This window comes from Oikopleura dioica, chromosome PAR (genome assembly GCF_907165135.1).
Source record: "Oikopleura dioica chromosome PAR, OKI2018_I68_1.0, whole genome shotgun sequence".
NCBI classification, from domain to species: Eukaryota; Metazoa; Chordata; class Appendicularia; order Copelata; family Oikopleuridae; genus Oikopleura; species Oikopleura dioica.
The window spans coordinates 1,735,416-1,758,463 of record NC_137293.1 but is presented as its reverse complement, the minus strand read 5'-3'; the positions used below and the strand labels follow the sequence as shown (position 1 = coordinate 1,758,463).

The 23,048-nt window shown below is 38.6% G+C and overlaps 6 protein-coding genes, 1 long non-coding RNA gene, 1 other non-coding gene and 1 pseudogene across 9 annotated transcripts; 6 read left to right on the top strand and 3 right to left on the bottom strand.

The window, feature by feature from the left end:
* Window positions 1-1,422: 1,422 nt before the first annotated feature.
* LOC145702330 (solute carrier family 23 member 1-like) lies at window positions 1,423-2,255 on the bottom strand (annotated as a pseudogene). The gene is made up of 2 exons (XR_014134307.1): window positions 1,649-2,255; window positions 1,423-1,607 (listed from the first exon to the last, which is right to left on the bottom strand). The product of XR_014134307.1 is annotated as a solute carrier family 23 member 1-like (transcript).
* Window positions 2,256-2,558: 303 nt separating this feature from the next.
* LOC145701107 (solute carrier family 23 member 2-like) lies at window positions 2,559-4,052 on the bottom strand. The gene is made up of 2 exons (XM_081778336.1): window positions 3,275-4,052; window positions 2,559-3,107 (listed from the first exon to the last, which is right to left on the bottom strand). The coding sequence occupies exons 1-2, from the start codon at window positions 3,875-3,877 to the stop codon at window positions 2,643-2,645; spliced, it is 1,068 nt and encodes a 355-aa protein (XP_081634462.1). The 5' UTR covers window positions 3,878-4,052; the 3' UTR covers window positions 2,559-2,642.
* A 311-nt stretch (window positions 4,053-4,363) lies between these two features.
* On the top strand, window positions 4,364-5,105 carry LOC145702224 (uncharacterized). Its single transcript, XM_081779440.1, has 4 exons — window positions 4,364-4,502; window positions 4,567-4,621; window positions 4,817-4,924; window positions 4,969-5,105. Exons 1-4 carry the CDS (start codon window positions 4,398-4,400, stop codon window positions 5,001-5,003), a joined length of 303 nt encoding a protein of 100 aa, XP_081635566.1. The 5' UTR covers window positions 4,364-4,397; the 3' UTR covers window positions 5,004-5,105.
* Window positions 5,106-5,336: 231 nt separating this feature from the next.
* On the bottom strand, window positions 5,337-12,095 carry LOC145702223 (4-galactosyl-N-acetylglucosaminide 3-alpha-L-fucosyltransferase FUT6-like). Its single transcript, XM_081779438.1, has 11 exons — window positions 11,828-12,095; window positions 9,817-9,954; window positions 7,878-8,014; window positions 7,587-7,677; window positions 7,099-7,239; window positions 6,725-6,895; window positions 6,570-6,683; window positions 6,401-6,523; window positions 6,261-6,358; window positions 5,894-6,145; window positions 5,337-5,632 (listed from the first exon to the last, which is right to left on the bottom strand). The coding sequence occupies exons 1-11, from the start codon at window positions 11,870-11,872 to the stop codon at window positions 5,578-5,580; spliced, it is 1,365 nt and encodes a 454-aa protein (XP_081635564.1). The 5' UTR covers window positions 11,873-12,095; the 3' UTR covers window positions 5,337-5,577.
* On the top strand, window positions 10,659-10,744 carry TRNAY-GUA (transfer RNA tyrosine (anticodon GUA)). The gene is given in 2 exon segments: window positions 10,659-10,695; window positions 10,709-10,744. It is a non-coding gene; the product is annotated as a tRNA-Tyr (tRNA).
* Window positions 12,096-16,535: 4,440 nt separating the features above from the next.
* On the top strand, window positions 16,536-17,041 carry LOC145703793 (uncharacterized). Its single transcript, XR_014134389.1, has 3 exons — window positions 16,536-16,732; window positions 16,778-16,820; window positions 16,911-17,041. It is a non-coding gene; the product is annotated as an uncharacterized LOC145703793 (long non-coding RNA).
* Window positions 17,042-17,408: 367 nt separating this feature from the next.
* LOC145701106 (lysophosphatidylcholine acyltransferase 1-like) lies at window positions 17,409-18,234 on the top strand. The gene is made up of 3 exons (XM_081778335.1): window positions 17,409-17,589; window positions 17,633-17,748; window positions 17,797-18,234. Exons 1-3 carry the CDS (start codon window positions 17,409-17,411, stop codon window positions 18,232-18,234), a joined length of 735 nt encoding a protein of 244 aa, XP_081634461.1.
* Window positions 18,235-18,509: 275 nt separating this feature from the next.
* Window positions 18,510-21,998, top strand: LOC145701105 (putative ammonium transporter 1). The gene is made up of 10 exons (XM_081778334.1): window positions 18,510-18,526; window positions 18,933-19,137; window positions 19,392-19,971; window positions 20,041-20,188; window positions 20,220-20,475; window positions 20,529-20,616; window positions 20,697-20,783; window positions 20,826-20,973; window positions 21,446-21,558; window positions 21,598-21,998. The coding sequence occupies exons 1-10, from the start codon at window positions 18,510-18,512 to the stop codon at window positions 21,996-21,998; spliced, it is 2,043 nt and encodes a 680-aa protein (XP_081634460.1).
* On the top strand, window positions 21,957-22,997 carry LOC145704786 (uncharacterized). The gene is made up of 4 exons (XM_081782255.1): window positions 21,957-22,136; window positions 22,216-22,502; window positions 22,543-22,717; window positions 22,757-22,997. The coding sequence occupies exons 2-4, from the start codon at window positions 22,405-22,407 to the stop codon at window positions 22,976-22,978; spliced, it is 495 nt and encodes a 164-aa protein (XP_081638381.1). The 5' UTR covers window positions 21,957-22,136; window positions 22,216-22,404; the 3' UTR covers window positions 22,979-22,997.
* The last annotated feature ends 51 nt before the right edge of the window (window positions 22,998-23,048 follow it).

The window sequence follows — 23,048 nt, the reverse complement described above, 5'->3', positions numbered from 1 at the left end:
TCAGCCCATGCCATCCGACTTTCCACGGGTTTTTAATTTTGCAATCAATGACGCAAATTTTGATAATAATAAAAAACCAGTGCCTTTGTCGAATATAAATAAGCGATCTGATGGATAAATATATCGATGCGAATCCAGAGGGCGGGAACAGGATAAATGAAAGTAGAGCGTAGTGGATGTTACTGTACAAAAGTTTCTTGTGGCAAGAAAGGCCCTTTGCCCTGACGGTACTTGAGTCAGCAATCTTTGCCTTTGAAGCCATGCTCACAAATGTCTGAAAAAAAATTTTAATTTTATTGAATAAAAGTTTTTCAAAAAGACCCTCCCCAGAATTTCCATCAAACCTTTGTTGAAAAAATCGCAGCTTTTCTTCTCTCTGGAATCTTCGATATTTCTTCTTCTTCTTGTTCTTTGATTGACAATTCTTTTTGATCAATAGAAGAATCGGGCGACTCGTTTCCAGATTCGAAGAGACCCCGACCTTCTAAATTATTTTAGAAATCAAAAATTCATCCCTTTCTGGTAGAGAATCCTTTTTCTTTGAGTAAGCGCACGTGATTCCATCTGTTTGAAGGATTAAAATTATTGAGCTGTTCAAGTATGAGCTCAATGGTAGGATTCTTTGGCTCTTTTCCATTTGTGGAAAAGAAGACTTATTCACACAAGAAGAAGATTTTTACCTGACGCAGCTGCCGAGTCACTACCGGAAGGAGCATTCGAAAGCTCGATGGAAAACAGAGTCGATAATCTGAATGAAAAAGGTAAAAAAAATATTTCGAGCGGGCTGGAAAATGAATAAGAGGGGATTTTAAGCGGCTTTATTCCGGAAGGGCTAGTTTCCTAGACCATCTAAAAGTTGATCTGTCTAAGAGAAACCATTGCATCAGACACCACTTTCTTTGATTGTCTATCTAAAATGGTGAAAGAACTTCTCACTGATTAGTCATCAGTCGGCCGCCCCTTACCCTTGAGAAGGTTAGAATCTAAGTACCCTTAGAATCCCACTACCCTTATTCTTCTCAGATCTTGTGATAATGAAAAAGATTTTTGGGGGCTCAGATAAAAGCCCCGGACTAGATGTCGATATAAGTTCGTTTTGAGTACCTTTCAGATCTCCTGCCTTCAATCAAAGACGGTCTTTTCTGCATGATTTCTTTTCTCTTGAAGTTCAAAATATGCTTGTCTGAAATCTGAGGGATGGAAACAGCTAGAATAACTGCTCATTTGCTCAAGTTCGTTAATGATTCAGAACTTTTTCTCGTTCAAGTAGGCAACTCACGCGTCATGGAACCTCTAACGACGTTAATTAATGATTCTAGCGCTCCAAATACTCCTTTTACCTCCTTTTTAAATGACGAAATTTCATCAACATAATTTTTTAATGATTTGTTGAAAAAAATGACTCTTTTCTTAATATTTTTATTAGCGAGATAAATGCAGGGCAGAATTTTGAAAGATTTTAATAAGTTAGTGAGGTTATTCAGAAAATTTTTGCTCCAATTGTAAATTTTTTAAAAATCAGTTGACTCGATTTTCGCAGTAACTTCATCATCATCAACTTGTTGTGAGCATGGGCAGACCTTTCTTGTCCAAGCATTCGAGCCACCCTAAATTCCATTTTAGTGAAATTTTCAAAGGCGAAGAATACCTTGAAGGCCGGAGAAATAGGAACATATTTCATGAAGCTCAAATTAGTGACTTTCGATAGCCAGGGAATGTCATAAGTTTCAAGTCCGTCGACATCATCATCAGATGAGCTTTGTGCCCAAGCATCGACACCCCGCTCTTTTCGAGTTCCGGGAATGGTGTTATCTAAAATGATTGCGAAAAATCCACCAATAAATGGAGCGGTTCTTGTTTTTCATGCTCAAAAATGATCCATGAAAATTTTTTTCTTTTATTTTTGGGCATCTTTCCTGAGAAGAACGACCAAAATCTGGTCAAAATTCGCGCTTCCAGTCTCAATCTTTGTCTCTGGCTTTTCAGCCCAATATTTCAACGCGATTCCGCTAAAAAGCGAGACTCCAAAAATAAAGACATTTCTAGAGCTCGACAAGTCGACATGCTTCAAGTTTGAAATTCCAACTCCGACGATAAGACCAAACATGACGAAATAGATTCCTCCGATGACCGGGTCGGGTAGAGTGACGAAAAAGGCAGTGAATTTGCCGAAAAAGCCGAGGATGAAGAGGATGACGGCGGCGGTTTGGATCATTCGGCGGGAGGCGCAGCGGGTGATTGATAAGGTGGATATGTTTTCTTATCAGCGATTTTGTAAAGAAAAAGAAAAAAAATGACAGAAAAAATGAATACAAAGAAAATCTGCAAAATATAAATCCGTTGCCTGAATAAGTCGTCGTTCCATTTCCCGAGCCGAGAATTCCATCAATGATACAAGCAACACCTTCCATCATAATCCCTCTATTAATCGCATGAACTGGTGGCGGAGGCACTTCAGAAATATCAGCAGCGGCGTAATAATCTCCAATCGATTCGAGCATTCCAGCGAAGACTCCTGACAAAAGTCCAACAAAGCCAGCTACTGAAAATGTCGGCCAACCCCATTGAAAGGGATAAACGAAGCGGAACCAAGGCGCATCGGCGATGACCTGATTTTTTGTATCTGAGAAAAGGTTCTTTCTTCAATTCAGCCTTTTTGGCACTAAAGATTTTTTTGAACCCTTTCCTGTTCTGGCTTTGTACCAGTAATGCGCAGGATCATCGAAGTTCGCCATTCCATCGCCTCCATTTGCCGCCGCTGTCAAAATTCCACATAGGCCCCAGGAAATTATCAGCGCCAGGAGAACCGGAAAGACTTTGAAAACCGGGAGCATTTTGACCTCGCATTTCTTTTCTTTGATATTTATGTACGGAACTGGAGTGTTGACATCGCGGAGATATTGAGAGAACAGAACCATGAAGCCGATAGTTATGATTGAAATTGGCCAGCAAGACGCGGACATATTCGCGGCTGGCTGAAAAAGAGAGAGACCAACGAGAGAGATGACCGGAGCGATTGCGAGTGGAGTGATAAAGCTAAGCACGACACCGATCAGTCCAGTGGCGCCAATGACGAGCTCGACTGCTGAGGCGGAAATGATCGCTCCCTTTTCTTGAGTTCTAGATTTGTTCGCCGATTTAGGTTAATTGCATGTGTGCGATTCTCATGACATTTGTTTTGATAGATTAATTGGCACAGAGCCAAGGCATTATATATTCGATCGCTAAGAAAAGTATCATTTGCGACCAATTCACGGATCAAAAAAATCTGAACTCTTTCCTGAACTTCCCGCACTCTTCTTTTCCAAGTTTCATCAAAAGTAATGATCTGCGTTCCGCAATCACCCGACCAACAAGTTTTTGCATCTTCGTAGAACTCATTCCATTTGACTTCTACCGAGTCGTTTGGCTCTTCCACAAATCCTCTGCAGTCTTCCATGGACTCGTCATAGCAGCAATTGAGAGTCTCATGTGTGAAGAAAAGGGTCTCGTTCGAGAGAAGGGATGAGCTTGTGATATTCGAACTTGTACATTGAACGAGTTTCTTATTATCGCAAAGAAACGGCGCTGTCGCCATGAGCGCAAAAGTCGGAGTCAAAAAGGAAAATGTCCCTCCTTGAAGGATCGGCAGACGATTTCCAAACGTCGCTTGGATGAATGTACAGATGCCGCTGCCGACGAAGAGGGTTGACATGAGGTAGCTTTTGGCGAGGTTTGATTGGGGATCATCCCCGAGGCAGAATGCTGGCGCGAGAACGAGTGGAATGGCGACAGTGGAACCAAGACAGGTTAAAAAGTGCTGAGTTCCTAAAAGAATGCACATGTACCATGGCGGAACATCTTCTGGTCCATAAATCAGCTTGTCTCTTTTTCCCATTTTTTCCGTTTTCTTTTTTCCCTTCTCTACTGAAAACTACACTAGCTTTTTGATTGAAGCTTCTCAATTTTCGTTCCCGTGTTCAGGTGCTTCTTTTTAAGACCACTGAAGTTTTATTATCTCATTGTGCTCGTTTAATAAGCTTTAGAAAAATATATTTGTGTTTTCACTACTCGGGGCGTTGACGCGTAATATCCCGCATTCTTTTTGAAGCACATTTAAGGCCGAAGTGCCCAGGGGCAGGAACGGGTCCTCGAAAAAGGTTGAAATATTTGAAACATAAATTTTTGAAAAATAATCATTCAAACGACCATCTAAAAAATAACGCTGATTGAAAATAATTAGTGATTAGTTAATGATTAGTATGACTCATAAAATTTTATTCATAAACATGGTTACAGTGAATTCAAATCAGAGCTCGTCTAGGCGCGGTCTTTGCCAAAGGTGTGCCCGATTCATCAAAAACACGGAATAGATTCTTTCCATCTGAAAAAAACAAGAATCGAGAAAGCGAATCGTTATGAAAGCCGCATCTGGAATCTCCCTCGCAGCCTTCTTTGTCTGTCTAGCTGTCGTAGCAGTCACTGCGGAAGTCGAGCGGGAGCACTTTTCCAATGTGCCTCAGGTATGATAGTGTCCTCCTCAAAAACATTACTCGCCATCTAGTCATAAAATTCACCTTTTTTTAGCATGTTCAAAAACGAGCAGCAAACGAAGTAGCAGAACTCTTCCGAAACTATATCGATGCGGATTTCAATCATTTTGCTTAGGGTTGAATAATTGCCAAGACATTATTCTGTTCATACGGTATGAATCATACCTTAAAGTAATTCAACCTTTTTAAGACCGTGTCTATGGCAGGATAATGTCTTGGGTAATTCAATACTTTTCATATTTTTATGTCAAAATAAGTGTTATATGATTGCATCCGTTATTTACGACCTGTTCAAACATACGCTGCCGGAATTGTCGACAATTTTGGAGACATGATCGAAGACGTCATCGATCTCATTTCTCAATTCTTTCCTGCTGCTAAGGATACCCTCGGTAAACATTTTCTAGCGCCTGGAATTCAGAACATTTTGTTATAGAGATGGTATGGCGAAGCATTCAAATGTTCATCTGAAAGTCAACGCGAAGTCAACTGTTGATTATTAATAAATACAGTAATTAGATGAATCATAGCTTTTATTTTTGATAAAGTTTATTCAATACAATGAGTATGTACAGTGGGTAAACAAATAAGTAAAGTTGGAAAATATAAGTTTTAATTTTATCTTCCTCGTCGTGAAAGTGCTTCTTCAGATTTTCTTCCATGTCTTCAAAAAGATGATGATTACCTGGATCGGATCTCGAAAATATTATTTTTTGAATTTATCTTCGACAATCGAAAATCTGTTTTTAGTGCGGGATTTACGATAATATAACAATTAAGAAATTTACAGGTGGTTTATGCATAAAAACGAAAATTTTTCGGGCGAAATTTTTCATTTCAATTTTGAGAGAAAATTTGAAATCGATAAAAAAACACTCATTATTTCTTTCTCTTACTCATTTTGGAAAAAATATCTCAAATGGCAGGGTAAGTTCAATATAAATTCTGTAAAAATGATAAAAAAAAGTCTGACTGTTTGAAAACACTGGAAAAATTTCTCCTCCGAGAGATCGAAAATTGCGAAAGTGATGGTTGGGCGAGTTGCTTATTTTGGTGAGTGTTTGCCGTTGTTGAAGGACAGGACTTTGAGCTCGTCATACCTAAAGATAAATTGAAGGTTTTTTCATATTTTATTAATAAAGACATCTAAGAGACATTTGGGACATCTAGAGACATTTGTGGATATCTAGTATCGTTCTAGGTCATCTTAAGACATCAAGAGACATCCTGTCAAATTAAAAGACATCAAGGGACATCAAAAGACATTCTAAGAGACATTTGAAGACATTTGAAGACATTTGAAGACATTTGAGGACATCAAATGACATCTAGGGACCTTGAATTCGGATCTATTGACTTACATATTCTCAGAAGTAACCACTGGCTCATCGACGAGCCACTTTGGCATTTCTTGTCCTGAGATGCATTGATCATCGTGAACATTCATCCACCACCAGCTGGCGACGGAAGGAATGATCTTCTTCGGGAAGCCGAGATTCTTTCGCTTCTTGACTTCCTTGCAGACGCCGCAATACATTCTTTCAGTATTTTTTGAGGCGTTGGGCTCATCAGGATCAGCTTCAGCGAATCGCCAGGAATGGTACTCCATGTAACTAGAAAATAAGATTATTGAAGAAAAATAGTTTACTGAAGATCTTATTTTTCGGTTGAAAATAGAGGTTTCGGCCAAAGAGCGACCCTTTTCCAAAATTCAAAAGGGGTACTTACGCAGTCATATTTCTGTCCAAATAGTCCAAGTACTTGACAAGCTCGTGGGGCGAAGAATAATCCTCGACGTGAATGTACGAATTTGGCGGTGCCACGGCCTTAGAACAAGATTATTTACAGTTTCATCTTCCGTTTCTTACCTTGACATCGTCTGGGTGAGGACCGTAAACGATGGGGACCATGAATTGATTCAACGAATTTCGCCAGAACTTTTCGGACATGTAGTCGTTGCAGTGGATCGAGTTTTCGAAGGCAAGGTAGAACTAAAATTCAGCGCTGATTTCGATTTCGAAAGATCATGGTTCTCACCTTGTACTTAGTAAAAGGACCGTAGGTATCAGTATCAAAACTGGGCTTCTTCCATGGAGAATCGACAAGGACATTGTCGTAGCACTCGCCGTATCCGTCGAGCTTCAAGCCGTGCTGAAACGGGTTAAAATCCATGCTCCTCAAAAAATTTCTACCTTGACGAGTCGATCAGTAAACTCTTTTCGAACAACGGCTCCTCGTGTTTCTTCGCAGTTGGACACCAACCAGGCAGTGTGATTTTCACCAGTTGGTTGTTTCAATCGCTGGATGATCTTCATGATTCCTTCTCCGCTAATTCGCTCGATGAATTTTCCTTGACTTTTGTTCTGAAAGAAAGATAAATTTCACAATGTAATTTTGGAAGAAATTTTCTCAGAATAGCTCCGGGAAATTGATCAAATAGATGAGGATAAACTCAATTCTTTATTTTTTCTACGTCATCTCGCGAAAGCTCGCTTGACGTTCATCACGTAGCCAGAAAAAATAATCATCAATTCTTCCACTTTCGAAAGTTGTTTCGAGTACTTACGTAAGAATATCTAGCATCTTGAAGAGCGGAGTTGTAGTCGCCATAGGGTCGTGGGACGTCGGAATCAAGACGGTAAGAAGAGGTCAAGTTGAAGGAGCGATCCCACTGGCCTTCCATTTTCGCAGCTCCGGCTCCGGCATTCTGGATAAAAAAGGTTTAAAAATGAGCTTGAATTGTACTAACAAAATGTTGTTTTTAATTTTGCGTTTATAATTAAGCTACTTTATTTTCAAAATAGACAAGTGATCTTTCTCCCGATATTGTCTGCTTTCCATTAAAACAAAATAAGTGTTTTGAGTCGAAACAAGCTAACATTAGTAATTAAAGTCAAGAATTAGCACTTCTCGTTTTTTGGAACGTGAAGCCGGCAAACGATTTTTGAACACGATCGTGTCAAAAATAAATCTTTCTTGTTTTATATTTATAACGCGCCACGTTAGAAAAAACTGTTTGATGAATTAAGGGATCGCGGGAGGGATTTGACTCACCTTGGAAGCAGCTTCGCGGGCGAAGAATACCCAGTATTGGTCCTGGTTTCGGTTGTAGAGGTCTGGGACATCATCCATGTGTGCGAAGTATCTGAAAATGGCGAATAAGTAATCTGTTAAAATGAAGTAGCCGGATTTGGCAACCCTAATTGAACTAGAATCAATTTCCTTATCACCCTTTTTGCGGCGAAACAAGCTGTAACGCGGTTGAAAAACGTGAGTCTTCTTACGGTCAGGGCAATGAGGAACGACTCGTGCTCATTTATTCCTTATCGCATTTTAAGGATTTACCTTGTGTTATCAAAGATAATCGAATGAGCCGTTTTTTCGGTAGTTCTGTCGTTTGTTAGCCAACAGCCGCCGCATCGTTCTGGCAGTTTTCGTAGTGTTTTTCGCTCTTCGAAGGATGGTGAGACGCCAGACCAGTTCTGAAAAGGAACAATTGAAGTATAATTTATACTGTATAAAGCATTCAGGAAATAGCCCATTGGATTGAGAAGATAAGCCCTGTTAGTGCTATTTGGCAAAGTTGTTGGTCGCGAGTTAAGCGTACCTCCGACATGGAAGAACCTCTTATCTGTCCGGAGATAACCAAACTCAGGAGGAGAGGGAGGCAGGCTTAGAACAAGACTTGTTCGCGTGATTAAGGGTCTCCCACGTTGTCAGTGAAATAAAAGGAAGTAAGCGATTAGTTTTAAAAAGGGGAAAAATTGAACAACTTTTCAATTTCAAGTAGATTGAGAGCTGTGATTTTAGAAAAAAAGAGTTTTCATTCCTTTGGCTCGAAAAAACAGAAGTCCAAACTGTATTTTCAAAACAAGGACCGTTTAATGATCGCTTCAAATTCTCCGCCACCTCAAAACTGGGCCGGGTAAGGAAAAAATCCGCGCTGCCGGATCTAATAAATCCTATCAGGCACGCAAGCTCTTAGAGTTTTGAGGGTCGGAATTCGAGCCTCGAGACGTACTAATTCCAACGTACTTATAAGAGCATTCTACTCTTAATTGTCGCTTTCAAGGGTGTCAAAATTGGAGCTAGAATTCTCCAAAAATGAGAAAAGTGATGATAAAGCGTTAAAAAGACTGTTTCTTCCTAGACAAATTATCGTCTAAAGCACTTTATATTTTGATTGGAGCCATGAAAGAGGAAGCCACTTGGGGAAGTCTAAATATTATTTCGGATCTCGTCTTGCGGCGTAAATTATAGAACGTGTTGCGAAAGGGTTCATCCGAGCCCTCTCCTGTGTACTTAGACCAGCGTAAATACTTAAATATGTGTTGCTAGCGCAATTCTTACTCGCAATTCTTTGTCTTCGATAAACGAGACTTTTTGAAATGAAGGGGTTTCCTTCTGCTGAAACTGTCTCGACAAATTGTCTAGCGATTTAATTTGATTTAAGTTTCGTCCATTTTCTAACAGCCAGGCAACCCCCTTAATCCTAAAATTACGCGCTGATCTCACGTGTCAGCAATTAGACATCAGCGGATTTATTATAAATACTCGAGTCTCGAATTTCCGATGATCTAATTCAAAACTTCGCTTCGAAAAATTTCCTCTCCCCCTTCTCTTTTTTGTTTTTGATAGAAAACCTCATATCTAGGTTGGTGCCTTATCGGCGTAAGAGGTTATCTTATTTTTGGTCGGAGGAAACGGGCAGATCTTAGTCGGAAATTTCACATCATGTTATCTTTTTTAGGTAAGAGATGGTGTACTTTGAAGGTCTTAGAGGGCATAAATTTGGAATGATTAGGGATAGGGTCAGTTTTATTATATTATATTATATTATATTATATTATATTATATTATATTATATTATATTATATTATATTATATTATATTATATTATATTATATTATATTATATTATATTATATTATATTATATTATATTATATTATATTATATTATATTATATTATATTATATTATATTAAAGTTTCCCAATTTCTTCGAAAGCACATAACCTTTCCCGTTTTTCCCTGTTCCTTGCTAATTGCCCCACCTCATAATCCATTCTCGGTGGTTCAAAAGACCCATTCCGTAAAATATCCTTTCGTTCAACTCAAGCAATCGCCTTATTCTCAAAATATAATTACAAACGTGCGAGGCGTTGCATTTTACCGTTTTTTCACAAACAAGTGAAAAAGCTTGTCTCCTCTCGAATTCCACTTGCGGAATGTTTCCCTGACCCCCTCTGCCCGCGCTAGAATTTCGACAAAGACCGTAGACTCACCATGATAAGCGTAACATCTTCTTCTTCTTCCATCAGTTTTTCTTGCTCTCTGAGGGCTTTCGCATGTGTTTTATCGTCAGATTTCTTCTTGTCAATATTTTTCGAATGTGCAACTCTCCACGGTTTGAGGGACACGGCCTGAAAAGGAAAAACGGTAATTCAAACGATGATTTTGCAAGGAGCTTTCGAAAAAACACGTAACGACTTGTGTTAGCTTGTGATTTCAAGTCTTAGCAATTTTTTACGGTACACCTGCGGAGGCTCCTTTAGAACCGCTTTCAAAAATATTGACTCAATTTGCTGCGAAAAGTTCAAAATTCAAAAGCGAAGGTGTTAAAAGAAAAATGATCCGTTCAGCAAAAAAAGATGTAAAAAAATATTTAAAAATTATAAAAAAAATGACAAGAAAAAATGACGAGAAATGAACTTTCTATTCTCGGCTATGTAAAATGCATAGAAAGGACAATTTGTTAAGTACTAAAACCATTTTTGGATATGCATATCATATGCATAATAAATAAGGACACGTGAAGGTCGAATTTTAAGCTCCCAAAATATATACAGTCCATTATTACACGGTCAAAAGACACTCTTTTCAACAGCAAGATGCCTCTTATTAGGAGAGATATTGTAATAATTGATTTAATTACTACCATGGTATTAGGACAATTAATACCATAAATAAGGGAACACGATTATTGATGTTTCCCTTAAAATAAAGATAATTGGGAGAAAATAAAGTTGCTCGACGAGCTTTTTTGTTTAGAATGATATTTATTGAGGCTTCCGCAAGATCAATTATTTAACTAAATAAATAATTATAATTTTGCCTGAGGGGCGTGCCGTCGATAGCTCAGTTGGCAGAGCGGGAGACTGTAGAGGGTTAGCAGTTATCTCTAGGTCACTGGTTCGAATCCGGTTCGACGGAAACCTTTTTTGTTTCGAAAGGGATGTTGCTCAAAAACTCAGAGGACCTCAACTGCGCTGCGGTTGATAAGAGGATTCTTATCAAGCCAGCTATAAGTTTTTGGCAAAATGGACCCTCTATTTTCAAAGTGCTGTTTGATAATTTGGCAAATTAGCAACTGATAATAAAATAAATCGCTGAAATCTGTAAAGGATTTTTCTTAAGCGAAGTGTTTCTGTAGAACCAGAAAGAATTCAGAATATTATTCGGCGGGGGTACTTGAAATAAACGTGCGCTGAGAATCTATTCTAGCGTTCTGAAAAAGCTGTGGCTCGGCGCACAAGCCACTGGAATGCTCGCTCCATAAAGACGCGCGGATGATAGATGGGCTGAATAATTTCAAATTTGCACTGGCTCCCCCCGGACATGCATTCTAGCGATTTTGAACAATGTCAACCCAGAGGCTGGAAAATTGACAATCGAGCGAATCATGTGGAAAATCGAATTTGACCTTTTTCGGAACCGATTTCTGGTTAACAGATGCCTCAAATTTTGATCTAAACATTTTCTTCCATTGATGAGCTTCTTGATGAAAAAAGTCAGAAGACACTTTCATCAAAAATTTAAAAACGATCAATTAAAAAAATTTTAAAAGAAGTCTCTTATCAAATTGTCCAAAACAAGATAGCAAAAGTAAAAAGATGATAAAATTTGATTGATGTTGACTATATCAACAGTTTCACGTTCCTCGACAACTTTTTTGATGAAATTTTCCTAAGGGGTGTCACTTGAAGACCCCCGCCGGATTCTTTCGAAAAATTCGAATCTCGGAATTTTTCAATTTTGATCCCGGATATCAATTTGACGGGTCAAAAGACGATTTTAGTGCTCCATCTTTTGGGGGTCTATCTCGACTTCTTCACCCCAAAAATCCAATTTGAAAATAAGACTTTTGAAGAATTTGCCCTACAGTTAAGTTAGTAAGTTGGGCAAAAAAATTGATTCTTCTTGGTCAAAATTCTTCCTTTCTACACAATAGCGCTAATCGGTAGAAATTTTATACCGAGAATTTGCAATTTATGGTAAAAAAAATCGTATTTTTACCTCAGTTGTGGAGAAAAGAGCGAGGGTAGCAGCATTAATCTTCATTTTTTTAAGTTTTTGAGTCTTTAGTTTTTCGTTTCTCTTGAAGTCTTCTTCTGGTGATCAGGCAATCAAGCTGGTACTAATGGGACTCTCTGACGTTTCTAGTTTGATGAATCGGGCGAATTAAGGAATTCGTATTTTCTTTATCCAAGTTTACGATTTCTCAATTATGCGGCCCGGATCCGTATCGTTCTCGATCAAAAAAATTTATCGGAAGATTTCGGAATTCACAAATTTCAAAATGCTAAAGAACGAGCGCGGGGTTGAAGGGTCTGGCGTGATAGGTGGCGCTGTGAGCGATCGCGCGCGCTCAGGATTTTGACGCTTAATGACTTGTTTGGAAGGAAAATATCATATTGTTCATTTGAAATGCAGGGGGCAATTAGACATGTTCAGGAATACAGAGAGAGAGGAAAGACAGACTGATCCCATAACAAACGGGAGAATAATTATGCTGTTCTCTTGAAATGCAGGGGAAATTGGATATTTTTAAGAATACAGAGGGAACAAAAATGGACTGATCTCACCACAAGCGAAAGAAGAGTTCAGCAAGAATTTTCAGAGTTTTGCCAGTTCAATTTAGCTTGAACTGAAGTTCAATTATTTTCAGAAAAAAAGAAGCCAAATTCTCTTGAAATCTAAGCTAGCTCTTTTTCGTTGAAAGACGTCAGTGCAAGTATCCTCGTTGAACATGACAATCTTCGTTGTTCTACTACTAGTAGACTACTGGCAGTAGTAGATAATTTTGACATGAGCATGAAAATACCCGAGAAACTCATGCAATCGAATCAAAAATAAAATAAAATTATTATAATTATCAAGAGACGTGGGAATCTCTCATTCTGCGGCCGAAACCGAGGATAAATAGATTTCTTGTTTCTAAAAGTAAGGTTGTTCAATGCTGTCAATTCAATATATTATTCGAAAATTGATAATAATAAAACAAGCGCAATTTTAAAAAGTATATGTTTCTAAACAAATTTGGCCAAAATAGATTTCTTTATCGTTTTATTTATAATTTTTCAATATTTCAATCATTGAGATACAGTTATCAACGCTGAAGCTTAATCCTCATTGAGCTTATCCGGGTATTTAGGGTTCGATCTCCAGTGAGTCCAGCCGTCCTAGGAAAAATTTTTTTATCAGTAGCGAAGCTTCCTATCGTTTTTGAGACGTTTTTTAGTTGTTGATATCCCTTTCTTAACATGATCAAAGTCATATCTTGTACTTCACGTTTATTTTGTACTCTTCCTTGAGCACTTTTTGAGGAGTCTTCCGATTCGAAAAAAGGAGCTCCCCATTCAAAACCCAAAATAGGCTCCAAATTCTAGTGCTTTTGAAGGGGTGGTATCACGAATCGACAACAAATTTTGAAAAAATTCGACAATTTTTGCATGGGCGGCTACTCGGCTCCTGATTGGCCGGTTGCCCGAATCCAGGCTTCTGATTCGTTGAAAATTTCAACGCAAAATTTGTCAGGATTTTTGAACCCAGAGTCAGCAAATTAGGAAAATTGATAAAAATAGGATCCTTTTTTTGAATCTTTAAATGCTAAACATCGATTTCAAAGAATAAATTATTGAATGGGGACTCCGGAAATTTTAGACAAAAATTCAACTGAGAGGTCTATTTTCTATAAAGCACCACCTTTTGCGAAATAATAACAAAGAATTTTCCGTAAAGAAATCAGAGAAGGGTCGAAAAAGCCATGAGCAGCACGAAAAAGCCCATTTTCTGTTTGACACCCTTAAAAAAGGCACCTTGGAAGCAAAAAAATTTTCAAGTAGAATTCGGACAATTCCGGAGATTTGGCGCTTTTTCCCGAAAAAAAAACTTCCGGAATTGTCCGTTTTGTCTGTATCTATAATTCCTGCATTTTTACAGTATCAGGTTGATGAAAGACCATTTTAATGCCATAATTAATGATATCTACAAAAATAATTGTTATGAAATCAAATTATTCAGATAAAATGAACTTTGGTCATCTTTAATCTAATATTTCGCGCTTGATCAATAATTGAATTAGCTATAAGTTCGATGTAAAAAGTCCGGCTTTCGACAACAATGTTTATGTGTATTGTTACAATGATGGGTTCCCGTTTCTTTTTTCGATTTCCCGCTGCGCGAGTATTGACTCTCAAATCATGTTTTGATGGAAAACGCTGCTCATTTAGTTTATAATTTTGTTCTGCGGAATCGCCTGGTTTGATGTCAAAACGGGCCCCTTTCAATAACAAATGGATTTTAACGAAAAAATGGCCACACTGTTTTGCTTTTACACTAGCGACGCGCTTGTTAGCCTTCTTTGCTCCATTTAGCTTTCACTTTTTAGCTGCTTCAAATATTGTTGGTTCGCTGCTTATTCAATTTTCTTTTTAATTTTTAAATACGTTAAATTCATCAAGTTTATTTTCTTTTTGCACAAAGAAAAGATTAAGCGTCAATGAGCATTTTCCCATTTGGCTGAGCCCTCCCTGGCGCGATAAAGCAAAGAGAAAGGACTGCTTCAGCTCCATCTCGAGCAGTTTTCGGCTAAAAATTTCAGCGAAAAAAAATTTTTACTGTCTGACCTTTTGACGAGAAACTCCAGCAGTCATTTCAGTATCGCAAAATCCCGGGGAAACGGAATTTATCAACACATTTTTCCCCTGAGAAATAGCTTTTTTACTGTACAGCCGTACGAAATTGTTGACCAGTAGCTTCGACATCTCATAACCTAGAAATATATCGGGTCTCAGAAATTGAGAATGTCATATTTTTCTTGTCGTTACCTATCATGTCTGTCTGGTTGGGGTCTGGCCCAGAGTTGCAAATTTTGGTTTAATTTTGCTGAGCTGAGCTGAGCTGACCTTCGTTAAAAATTCTCTGAGCTGAGCTGGCCTATTTCGTAGCTCAATGAGCTGAGCAGACCTTTTTTAGTTAGTTGAGCTTAGCTATGCTGAGCAGAACTGATCATATTCGAAAATTATTGAGCTGAGCTGAGTGATAATTGTCTGAGCTGAGCAGATCAGATCATTTTAGAAAATCAATGAGCTGAGCCAGCTCAGCTCACTCAGCTCAACAAATTTGCACCTCTGGTCTGGCCAGCCATCAGCTTGAGCTTGAGAAGGATTTTTCTGACTTTCAACGAATTTTTTCGCGATTTCGTCCAATTCTTCCAAAGAAGGATTCGAAGAAAAAATTCTTCAATACAATTAACAGCGGGAAATCTGTAAAAACTCACGATGATAGCTTTTGTGTGTATTCATTGACAAAATTGCCCTTCGAAATATTTGGATTTAAGTTGAGCATTCCTCGCAGTGCATAAACACTGGAAAGGACCACAATTCGGGCTCCGTCGCGAGCAAGAGGGAATAATGTCTTTAAAACCGATGATATTCCAAAATAATTTACATCTATCGTCTGTTTCACGCTCTCAAAAGATTTCTCTGTCAATTCCGGAGCTACTCCAGCATTCAAAACCAAAATATCAAAAGAGCAGGGCCCAATTTTCTTTCCAAAGCCCATCACGCTTTCTTCAATACTAATGTCCAGCGTTTCTACTTGCAATTTTCGAGAGTTTTCTAGGTCCGGAAATTTCTCTTGGTTTCTTGCCGTTGCAACAACTTTCTGAACATCTTTCTCTTCGATCAAAAGTTTGACGAACTCGAGTCCGATTCCACGATTGCCGCCAACGACTATTGCGGTTTTCATTTTTTTTTTGAGTATGATATTTAATTTTTTATGTATTCTTGGATCTATCAGGAGAGGATGAAGAACAGACACCTTTACATCCGGTTAAAAAGTAAACATTTTTCATTTTATTAATTGTAAAAATAATATCTTTAGAGGAACAAATGTATATGCCTTTTTTCGTTTTTTTGCACAATTTTCAATGATATTTCGCCTCGCACATGGGCGAAAAATTCGCTTAGCTTTCGCGTCGCAAAAAATTTGAAAATAAAAAGTTCGCTTTTGCACTAGGATTTCGGCTGATATTTAGACTCCTGGCTAAGGTTCTTCACAACCGAAACCGTTTTGATAACATATCAATATAATAACATCAACTTCAAGCACCACTTCTTTGATAAGCGACCATAAAAGAAGCGCGCTCAAAAAAATTTCTTCAAATAATGAAAGTGATTTCAGTCGTTATAATTTCCCTGCTTTCCATTTTTCTCTCCGGCGGTGTTCTTTTCCTCGTCTTTTGGCAGAAAAAAATTCTCGAAGAAAAAAGCAAGGAAGAAGCTTCGAACCCGTTCGAAATTACACAAGTTAATATTACACAAAATATGCCTCCAGATTATATTCAATAAATTCTGATTCCAAAAGTTGTCCTCACTTTCTTTCGTTTTCTGTCTCTAGCAGGTCATGCAAAATGCAAAAATCACGTGATTGGTGGAACATTCAGAGCTTTCAAGGGTCAAAAAAGACTCTGGAACAAAGAAAGAGGCTTTTCTTGTGATTTTTCTTAGTTGCTCTTTTTTGATTGTGTTCACTTTTAACATCAGATGACGCATATCCGCATGAAATAAGATTAAAAGAGAAAAAATATTTATTTACAGAAAAATGAATAAATAAGGTAAAAAAATGATTAAGGATTTTTTAACAAATGCAAGCATTCTAGATCTATTTATGGAAAGAATATGTTTGTTTCTGAGTAGAATTAGTTTGAAAATGTATTTTTTCTAAGAAATGCTCCCGCTTGTTTTTGTAACAGTTGGTGTTACTCGCGATTTTATTCTATTTTTGAGGAGTAATGCTGAAAGAAAGCTGAGAATCAGAGACATGAAAGTTGAGCCCCTAGAAACAGCGTCAGACACAGAAAAGGCTCCGTATCCCTTTGGTTTTGAAATCAGATGGCCGTGGTATCGAAGACTCCAGGTTTCTTTTATTATTCAAATTTTTTTCGCCTAAAAGTAACTTAAGTTTTTCTTTGGATGCTTTACGATTATTCCATTGAGGATTATCGGCGAGGTTTACAAAACAGAATAACAAAAACTCGATCTTAGATCTTTGTTTTCGATTTGATAAACTAATTTGCTTTGTTAAACCAAAAAAGGACTTTCCATAACCCTACCAATATCCCTGGCATTTGCGAACATCGTCAAAGCTTCAGCAGAAAAAGGCGCAAAACGATCACAAGTTTATACGAAATGGTACCAGCTCTTTCTTATCAAACTCGTTCTATCGGAACGGCTCTTTAACAACTCGCCGATTGGAAATAATTACAATAATTCTCTTTTCAAATTACTGCTTGAGCCCGTGTGAAAGCTGGCCAAATTTCAAATCTTTATCCTCGGCATTTCCATCGATCATAAAGGCGAGCCAGCATCACGTGACGAGGCGCCGATGATAGTTCTAGCGCCGCATAGTACGATCATCGACGGTATGTTTCTGCCTTACCATGGAATGGTTAGCGGAACGATCCCGAGTCCGATTTCAAAGGCGGATATTCATAATATGCCGATTGTTGGAGCGCTCATGGCAAGGTTTTTAAATGTAAGAGACAAAAATAATCTTCTCTGGTCCAAAAATGCTGAAAAACCTGGCTTAAGACATGTGCAACCCAATTTACGTCGAAAGGGGTGATCGAAAATCTCGCTCTTCCGTCGTCCATGAAATCAAACGCCGAGTGAATATAGAGCAACCCTATCCTCAGCTCGCAATTTTTCCTGAAGGAACAAACTCAAACAGTCAAAGCTTGCTCGCTTTCAAGATCGGCGCTTTCATCCCTCGAGGTAATTTCTTGCAAAAATTGCTTGTTAACGATTCTCCTTCAAGTGCCGATCCAGCCAGTTTGCTTGTCGTTTAATTGCTGGAATACGATCGTCTGGACTTTCGAAGGACCCTCACTCATCTGGTGCTGGTTGTTCACCCTCTCTCAGTTCAGAATACAGGTATTTTCGCTAAATCTAATGACCCTGTTTCTCATCATTAATTTCAAGTTGACTTTCAACTATCTGCCCGTCGAAAAGCCGCTCGATAATGAAGATCCAGCTTCATTTGCCGAGCGAGTTAGAGTAGAAATCGGCAGAAGAACAGGACTTGCTCTGTCGAAACTTACCTTTGAAAATGGCCTCATCAACGAAGAATGCAAGCGACTTGGATTGCCAAGAGAAACGATTGAAGAAAATGCTGAGAAATTGATGAAAGCCTGCGAGTTGAAAATCAAAGACATCTACCACCGGCTTCAAGAATTCAAGGATTTGAGAAATGCAAAAGAAAATTTGATCACTTTCGAGTCGGTTAGTCGAGCTGTTAGAGGAGAAACACCATCAGAGAAGCAGTATCTTGAAAGGAGGGGAATAACTAAAGGCTCTTCCATATTGAAGGACAACAGTTATTATTCCTTGAAGATTCAAGAAGCTGCTCAGCGAGAATAATGGCCAACTTGATGCAGTTTCGTACATCAAAAATCACATAGCCACTTTTGGAGATTTGGAAGAAAAAATTCAATGGAGAAGGCGCATTTCTTCCATGTCACTTTTAAATTCTTAATAAATTATTTCTAATTCTGTAAGCTTCGTTGTTTAGTACTCAATAAAAGCGTTACAATCTTGGCCAGTCTGCGGTGAACATAAATTCGCCACTAAGCCGTTTACACTGAATTCCTGCAATTGTTTTCCCGGCGATGCAAATTTGTCAGTCATTTTGAGAAATGCGGGAAGCAAACAGGTATGAAATGTTAATCATATATAAACTTTTTTTATTGAACATAGGAAAAGCCCTAAGAGCTTTTTGCATAGAGCACGTCGCTCATCCTTTCTTAGTGGAAATTATTGTAAAAATAGAAATCAAAATCTTTTTCACAGAAAAAAATGAGAGAATAGAAGAGCTGAAAAATGGAACCTGCATATTTGAAAAATCCGAATAGAGGGTAAAGTAGAAGCCTCTAGAAAAATAATTGTAAACCCTAACCCTACTCATTACCCAAAAAATGTGTCTCTGTTTTCGTGACATTTTCAGCAAAATCGTGACATTCGCGATATTCGTGACATTCGTGACTTTCGCTACATTTTCAGTACTGACCAAAATTTTGGTCCCTTTTTTGAGTCGACAATAGTAATCGATTTTTTTCTAGAGATGCCCAAATGGGCCGAGACTACGACTTCTTTTTGGTAATGAATGCTTGTATGGTTTTATTCATGCAATCTGGATTTGCCCTTCTCGAAGCCGGAAGTGTAAGGGCCAAAAATGTGACCAATATTTTGATCAAAAATCTCCTCGATGTTGTTGTCGGAGCAATTGTTTATTGGGCGTGCGGCTTTGCTTTTGCTTATGGGAAGGTGAAGAGGAACGATCATGATTACGCTAGCAGCAATAGTTTTATCGGCTTTAACCATTTCTTTCTCTATCAGCCAGGTAAGGCGGTGCTAGAATATCTTCTGTTAGCGATTTAAGAATTTGAATTGATTGAAAACAAACAATATCCCGTGCGAATTATTCATGGTGGCTCATTTTATGGTACTAAGGGCTTCAACGAATCGATATTCATTTTATAAATTTTATTTTTTGTGCATTTTTGAGCTCTGATGGTGAGTTTTTCTTCAATTTCGTCTTTGCTGCTACTGCAACGACAATCATTTCCGGCGCTGTTGCCGAGCGAGTCGAGTTTTGGTCGTATCTCATTTATGGAGTCATAGCTACAGGTTTCATACAGCCAGTTGCCGTCCACTGGGGCTGGTCGAATGGATGGCTTCTCTACCCACCGGAGATAATACGACTTCCACCGGCAGTTTGGTATCGCGATTATGCAGGAGGCGGAAATGTTCACGCCGTTGGAGGGATCGCAGCTCTTGTAGGTTGCGTTTTCATGGGACCAAGAGAAGGTCGATTTGAAGATGGAAGAAAATATCACATTCCCGGACATTCTACCCCGCTGACTTGCATGGGCGCTTTCATTCTGATCATAGGTTTCCTAGCGATGGTTCTCGGGCATGGCGATAATGTTGCTCTTGGAGTGACAAACTTGACGATTGGAGGGAGCATGAGTGGAATCACATGCATGTGCATCGTTTTCATCACACCAAAAGTGGAGTATCTTTGGAAATACAAAATCATGAAGCTTCCAAGGTCAAGAAAAGTCAAGCCGAAGCAGTTTTGGTCATTTTTAGGATTTGGTCTAGTCGAAACCCTCATAGTTTTGGACTGAATTGTCATTTTGAGTCAAAATTTTGACCAAAGTTGAGTCCTTGTTGATGCCACTTTGGCCGGGATGGTAGCAATGTGCGCAGGCTGCAATGTTTTGGAGCCATTTGGCGCTGCCATTATTGGAATTGTCGCCGGCTTCGGATTTGCGGTGACAGAACATTGGCTTCATATTAGGTTGGCGCATAAGTAGGCTTTACGCAGCTTAAATTCCGATTAGGCAGATTGATGATCCAGTGGGCTCAATTCCTGTTCATTTGACAGGCGGAGTTACTGGAGTGCTTATGGCGCCGCTTTTTGCGAACAAGGAGGAGGAGTACTCGTTTATTCATTGGAAAGGGTGCGATTATGACTGCGTCGGCGAGGCGAACTCGACTTGTGTTTATCAATTGGGGTTTCAGGGGAATGTCACTACAGGGAGAAGACCGTTGCATCATGGATACAAACTTGGAGACTGCCTGTATACGCCGTTGAACGTAAGACGTGCCAAAAAAAGCAAATCTATGATTTTGAATTTTCTGAATTCTAGCAACTTTTATGGCAAGTTATCGGAATCGTGGCGATATTGATGTGGACACTTGTTCTTTCAAGCATCATTTTCTGGCTCTGCTGGTACTGTGACATATTGAGGGTCGATATGGTCCTGGTAACGAAATAAAAGCACAGTTTTTGCTGGATTTCGCTAAACCAGGAAAAGATACAGAAGTAAGAGGAATCGACATAGCAAAACATGGCGAGCCAGCTTATCCGAATGCCGCATATGGTCATGGTTGGGATACAGAAGGTAAAATGAAGCAACCGAAGGGGGATAATAAGGATTTATAAGGACAATTCGACGTGGATTGGTTGAGACAGGAAGGTATTGATACGATAGGAAAAAGAAGCACGAAAGCGTTGCTGAATCCGAACAAGCAAGAGAACTGGGACACAGTCAACGAGCAAACCCATTTGAGAATGCTTGCCAAAAGCTTTAGGTAATTATTTTTTGAAAAATACATGGTAAATTGTTTCAGGAAAAAATTCTATCGTGGAGGCCCTTGCCAACGGAAAAGCTGTGAATTCTGCATTGACAAGTTCAAGCCTAAAAATATTTTACAACATGAGATGGAATCAACTGCTTTGTAAATAAAGAATAAATTCATACATCTTTAAAATGTTTTTAATAAACTGAGAATTTAATGACCATTGCTTCTCGTGGGAATATAACAGCTTACTTAAATAAAAAATATTTCTGTCGAAGTTGAAGACCCTCAGCTGATCCGCTCTCATACCAAAAGAGATGCTGACAATTATATTTTCTTTCTTTTTTGCTTGTTCTGGATTTCGCCCGAATCTTTACAACACAACTTGCCAGTAAGCTTTACTATAAGTTATTATAGTCTATAACAAAAATAATCTAATAATGAAAAATAGCTGTCTAAAAGAGATGAGAAAAATATTTGTTAGGGATGAAGATCTAGCGCTGAAATGTGACTCATTCTGCTATACCGACTTCTTGACTTGCAAAGATGACTGCGAGGACTCAAGCTGTGAGCGTAATTGTCTTGCCGATTATACTGGTAAGAGTAAAAATTAAGAAAAATGATTCATTGACCAAGAATGTTACGAGCAATGTCCATGTTTCCGAAAATGTCCAAATGGATGCGATGATTGTCCGAACTCAATCTGTTCGTGTAAAAATCCTGAGCTAAATAATCCATTTTATCAACAGTGCATCAATGAAGCTATGTACAACGCTAAGCACTGTGTCAAGAACTGCACAGCATCTCCATCATGCTACAACAAATGCTTCAATTCGTTTGATCTTGAATCCGAAATGTGCCCATGCAATAGTCGATGTCCAAGAGGATGCCCATGTGATGATGGTTACAATTGCCAGGGTTTTTACATGTTGCTTTCTCAGTATAGCACTAAAAACACATACATTCTTTCTGCAGATGGACACTTTAAGGAGAGCTCAAGATTAAAGAAATTAATATTATATCAGACTTTTTCGTGACAAGAAAATATTTTACGAGCCTGACGAAAGGAAAATCGTTATTTCTCGACACCTCATGCGAATTTTTTAAATTATGCTGGCCATGCTATTCTCAATGGCGAAGTTTTTCTTTTTGGAGGTTCACAGAACAGATATAAGGTATTTCTCTGTTTTGGTGACTTCATATTGCTACCAGCAGACAGTGTTATTATTATAAGATGATAAAGAAATTCTAAAGATAGGAAAAATAAGTGGCTGCGAGCTAATCGATACAGGAAAACGCCTTATCAACAGCTTCGGAACTGATTATGGGGCAACCGTCACGATTCCTGAGGTCAAAGATGAGGTCGTTATCTGTGCAGGGGCCTCAAGCGCGGACAAATGCGAGGGATTTGATGGGGAAACATCTTTCTCTTTGAGCAACTTAATGGTGAAGCACGAATTCGCATGCATGGCAACGTATCAGACACAAGCTGTTATTGTAGCTGGAGGAAATACGAACACGGTTGAACTTCTCGCTGTCACGTGATGAAATTTTTTCGAGAAAAATTAATATTATTTTAAGTGGCTGGCAAAATGAGCCGGTTTTCCCGGGCGGTACGGTCAAAAGATTGAGCTGCGTGTCTGTCGGAGATGGTCTTATAACAACTGGAGGATATACTGAGGAAACCAGCTCACATTTAAAAAACGTTTATCTCTTTCGAGATGAGCGGTGGACTGTTGCTGGGCAACTCCAAAACGTAGGCCTTCATTCTTCCGTTTCTTGTTTTTCTTTTTAGAATTTTAATTATCATTCGATGCTTTTTCATGAAAATTACTTCATCGCTTTCGGTGGTAACGATTTTTATGCTGTCGAGCGTGCTGAATGGAATGGTGAAGCTGTTGTTTCGTCTGAAACATTTTTTACTCACGAAGGAAGTCAGCATCGGCCGATCATTTTTGAGACGACTCCAGACACATGCAAAGAGTTTTGCAGCGAAGACTATTGTTATATTATGTAACTTTTATAATTTACTTTAAATTGTCTAGGCTCTTAGGAAATAGTAAAAGCTTACTCATAATCTTTCCTAA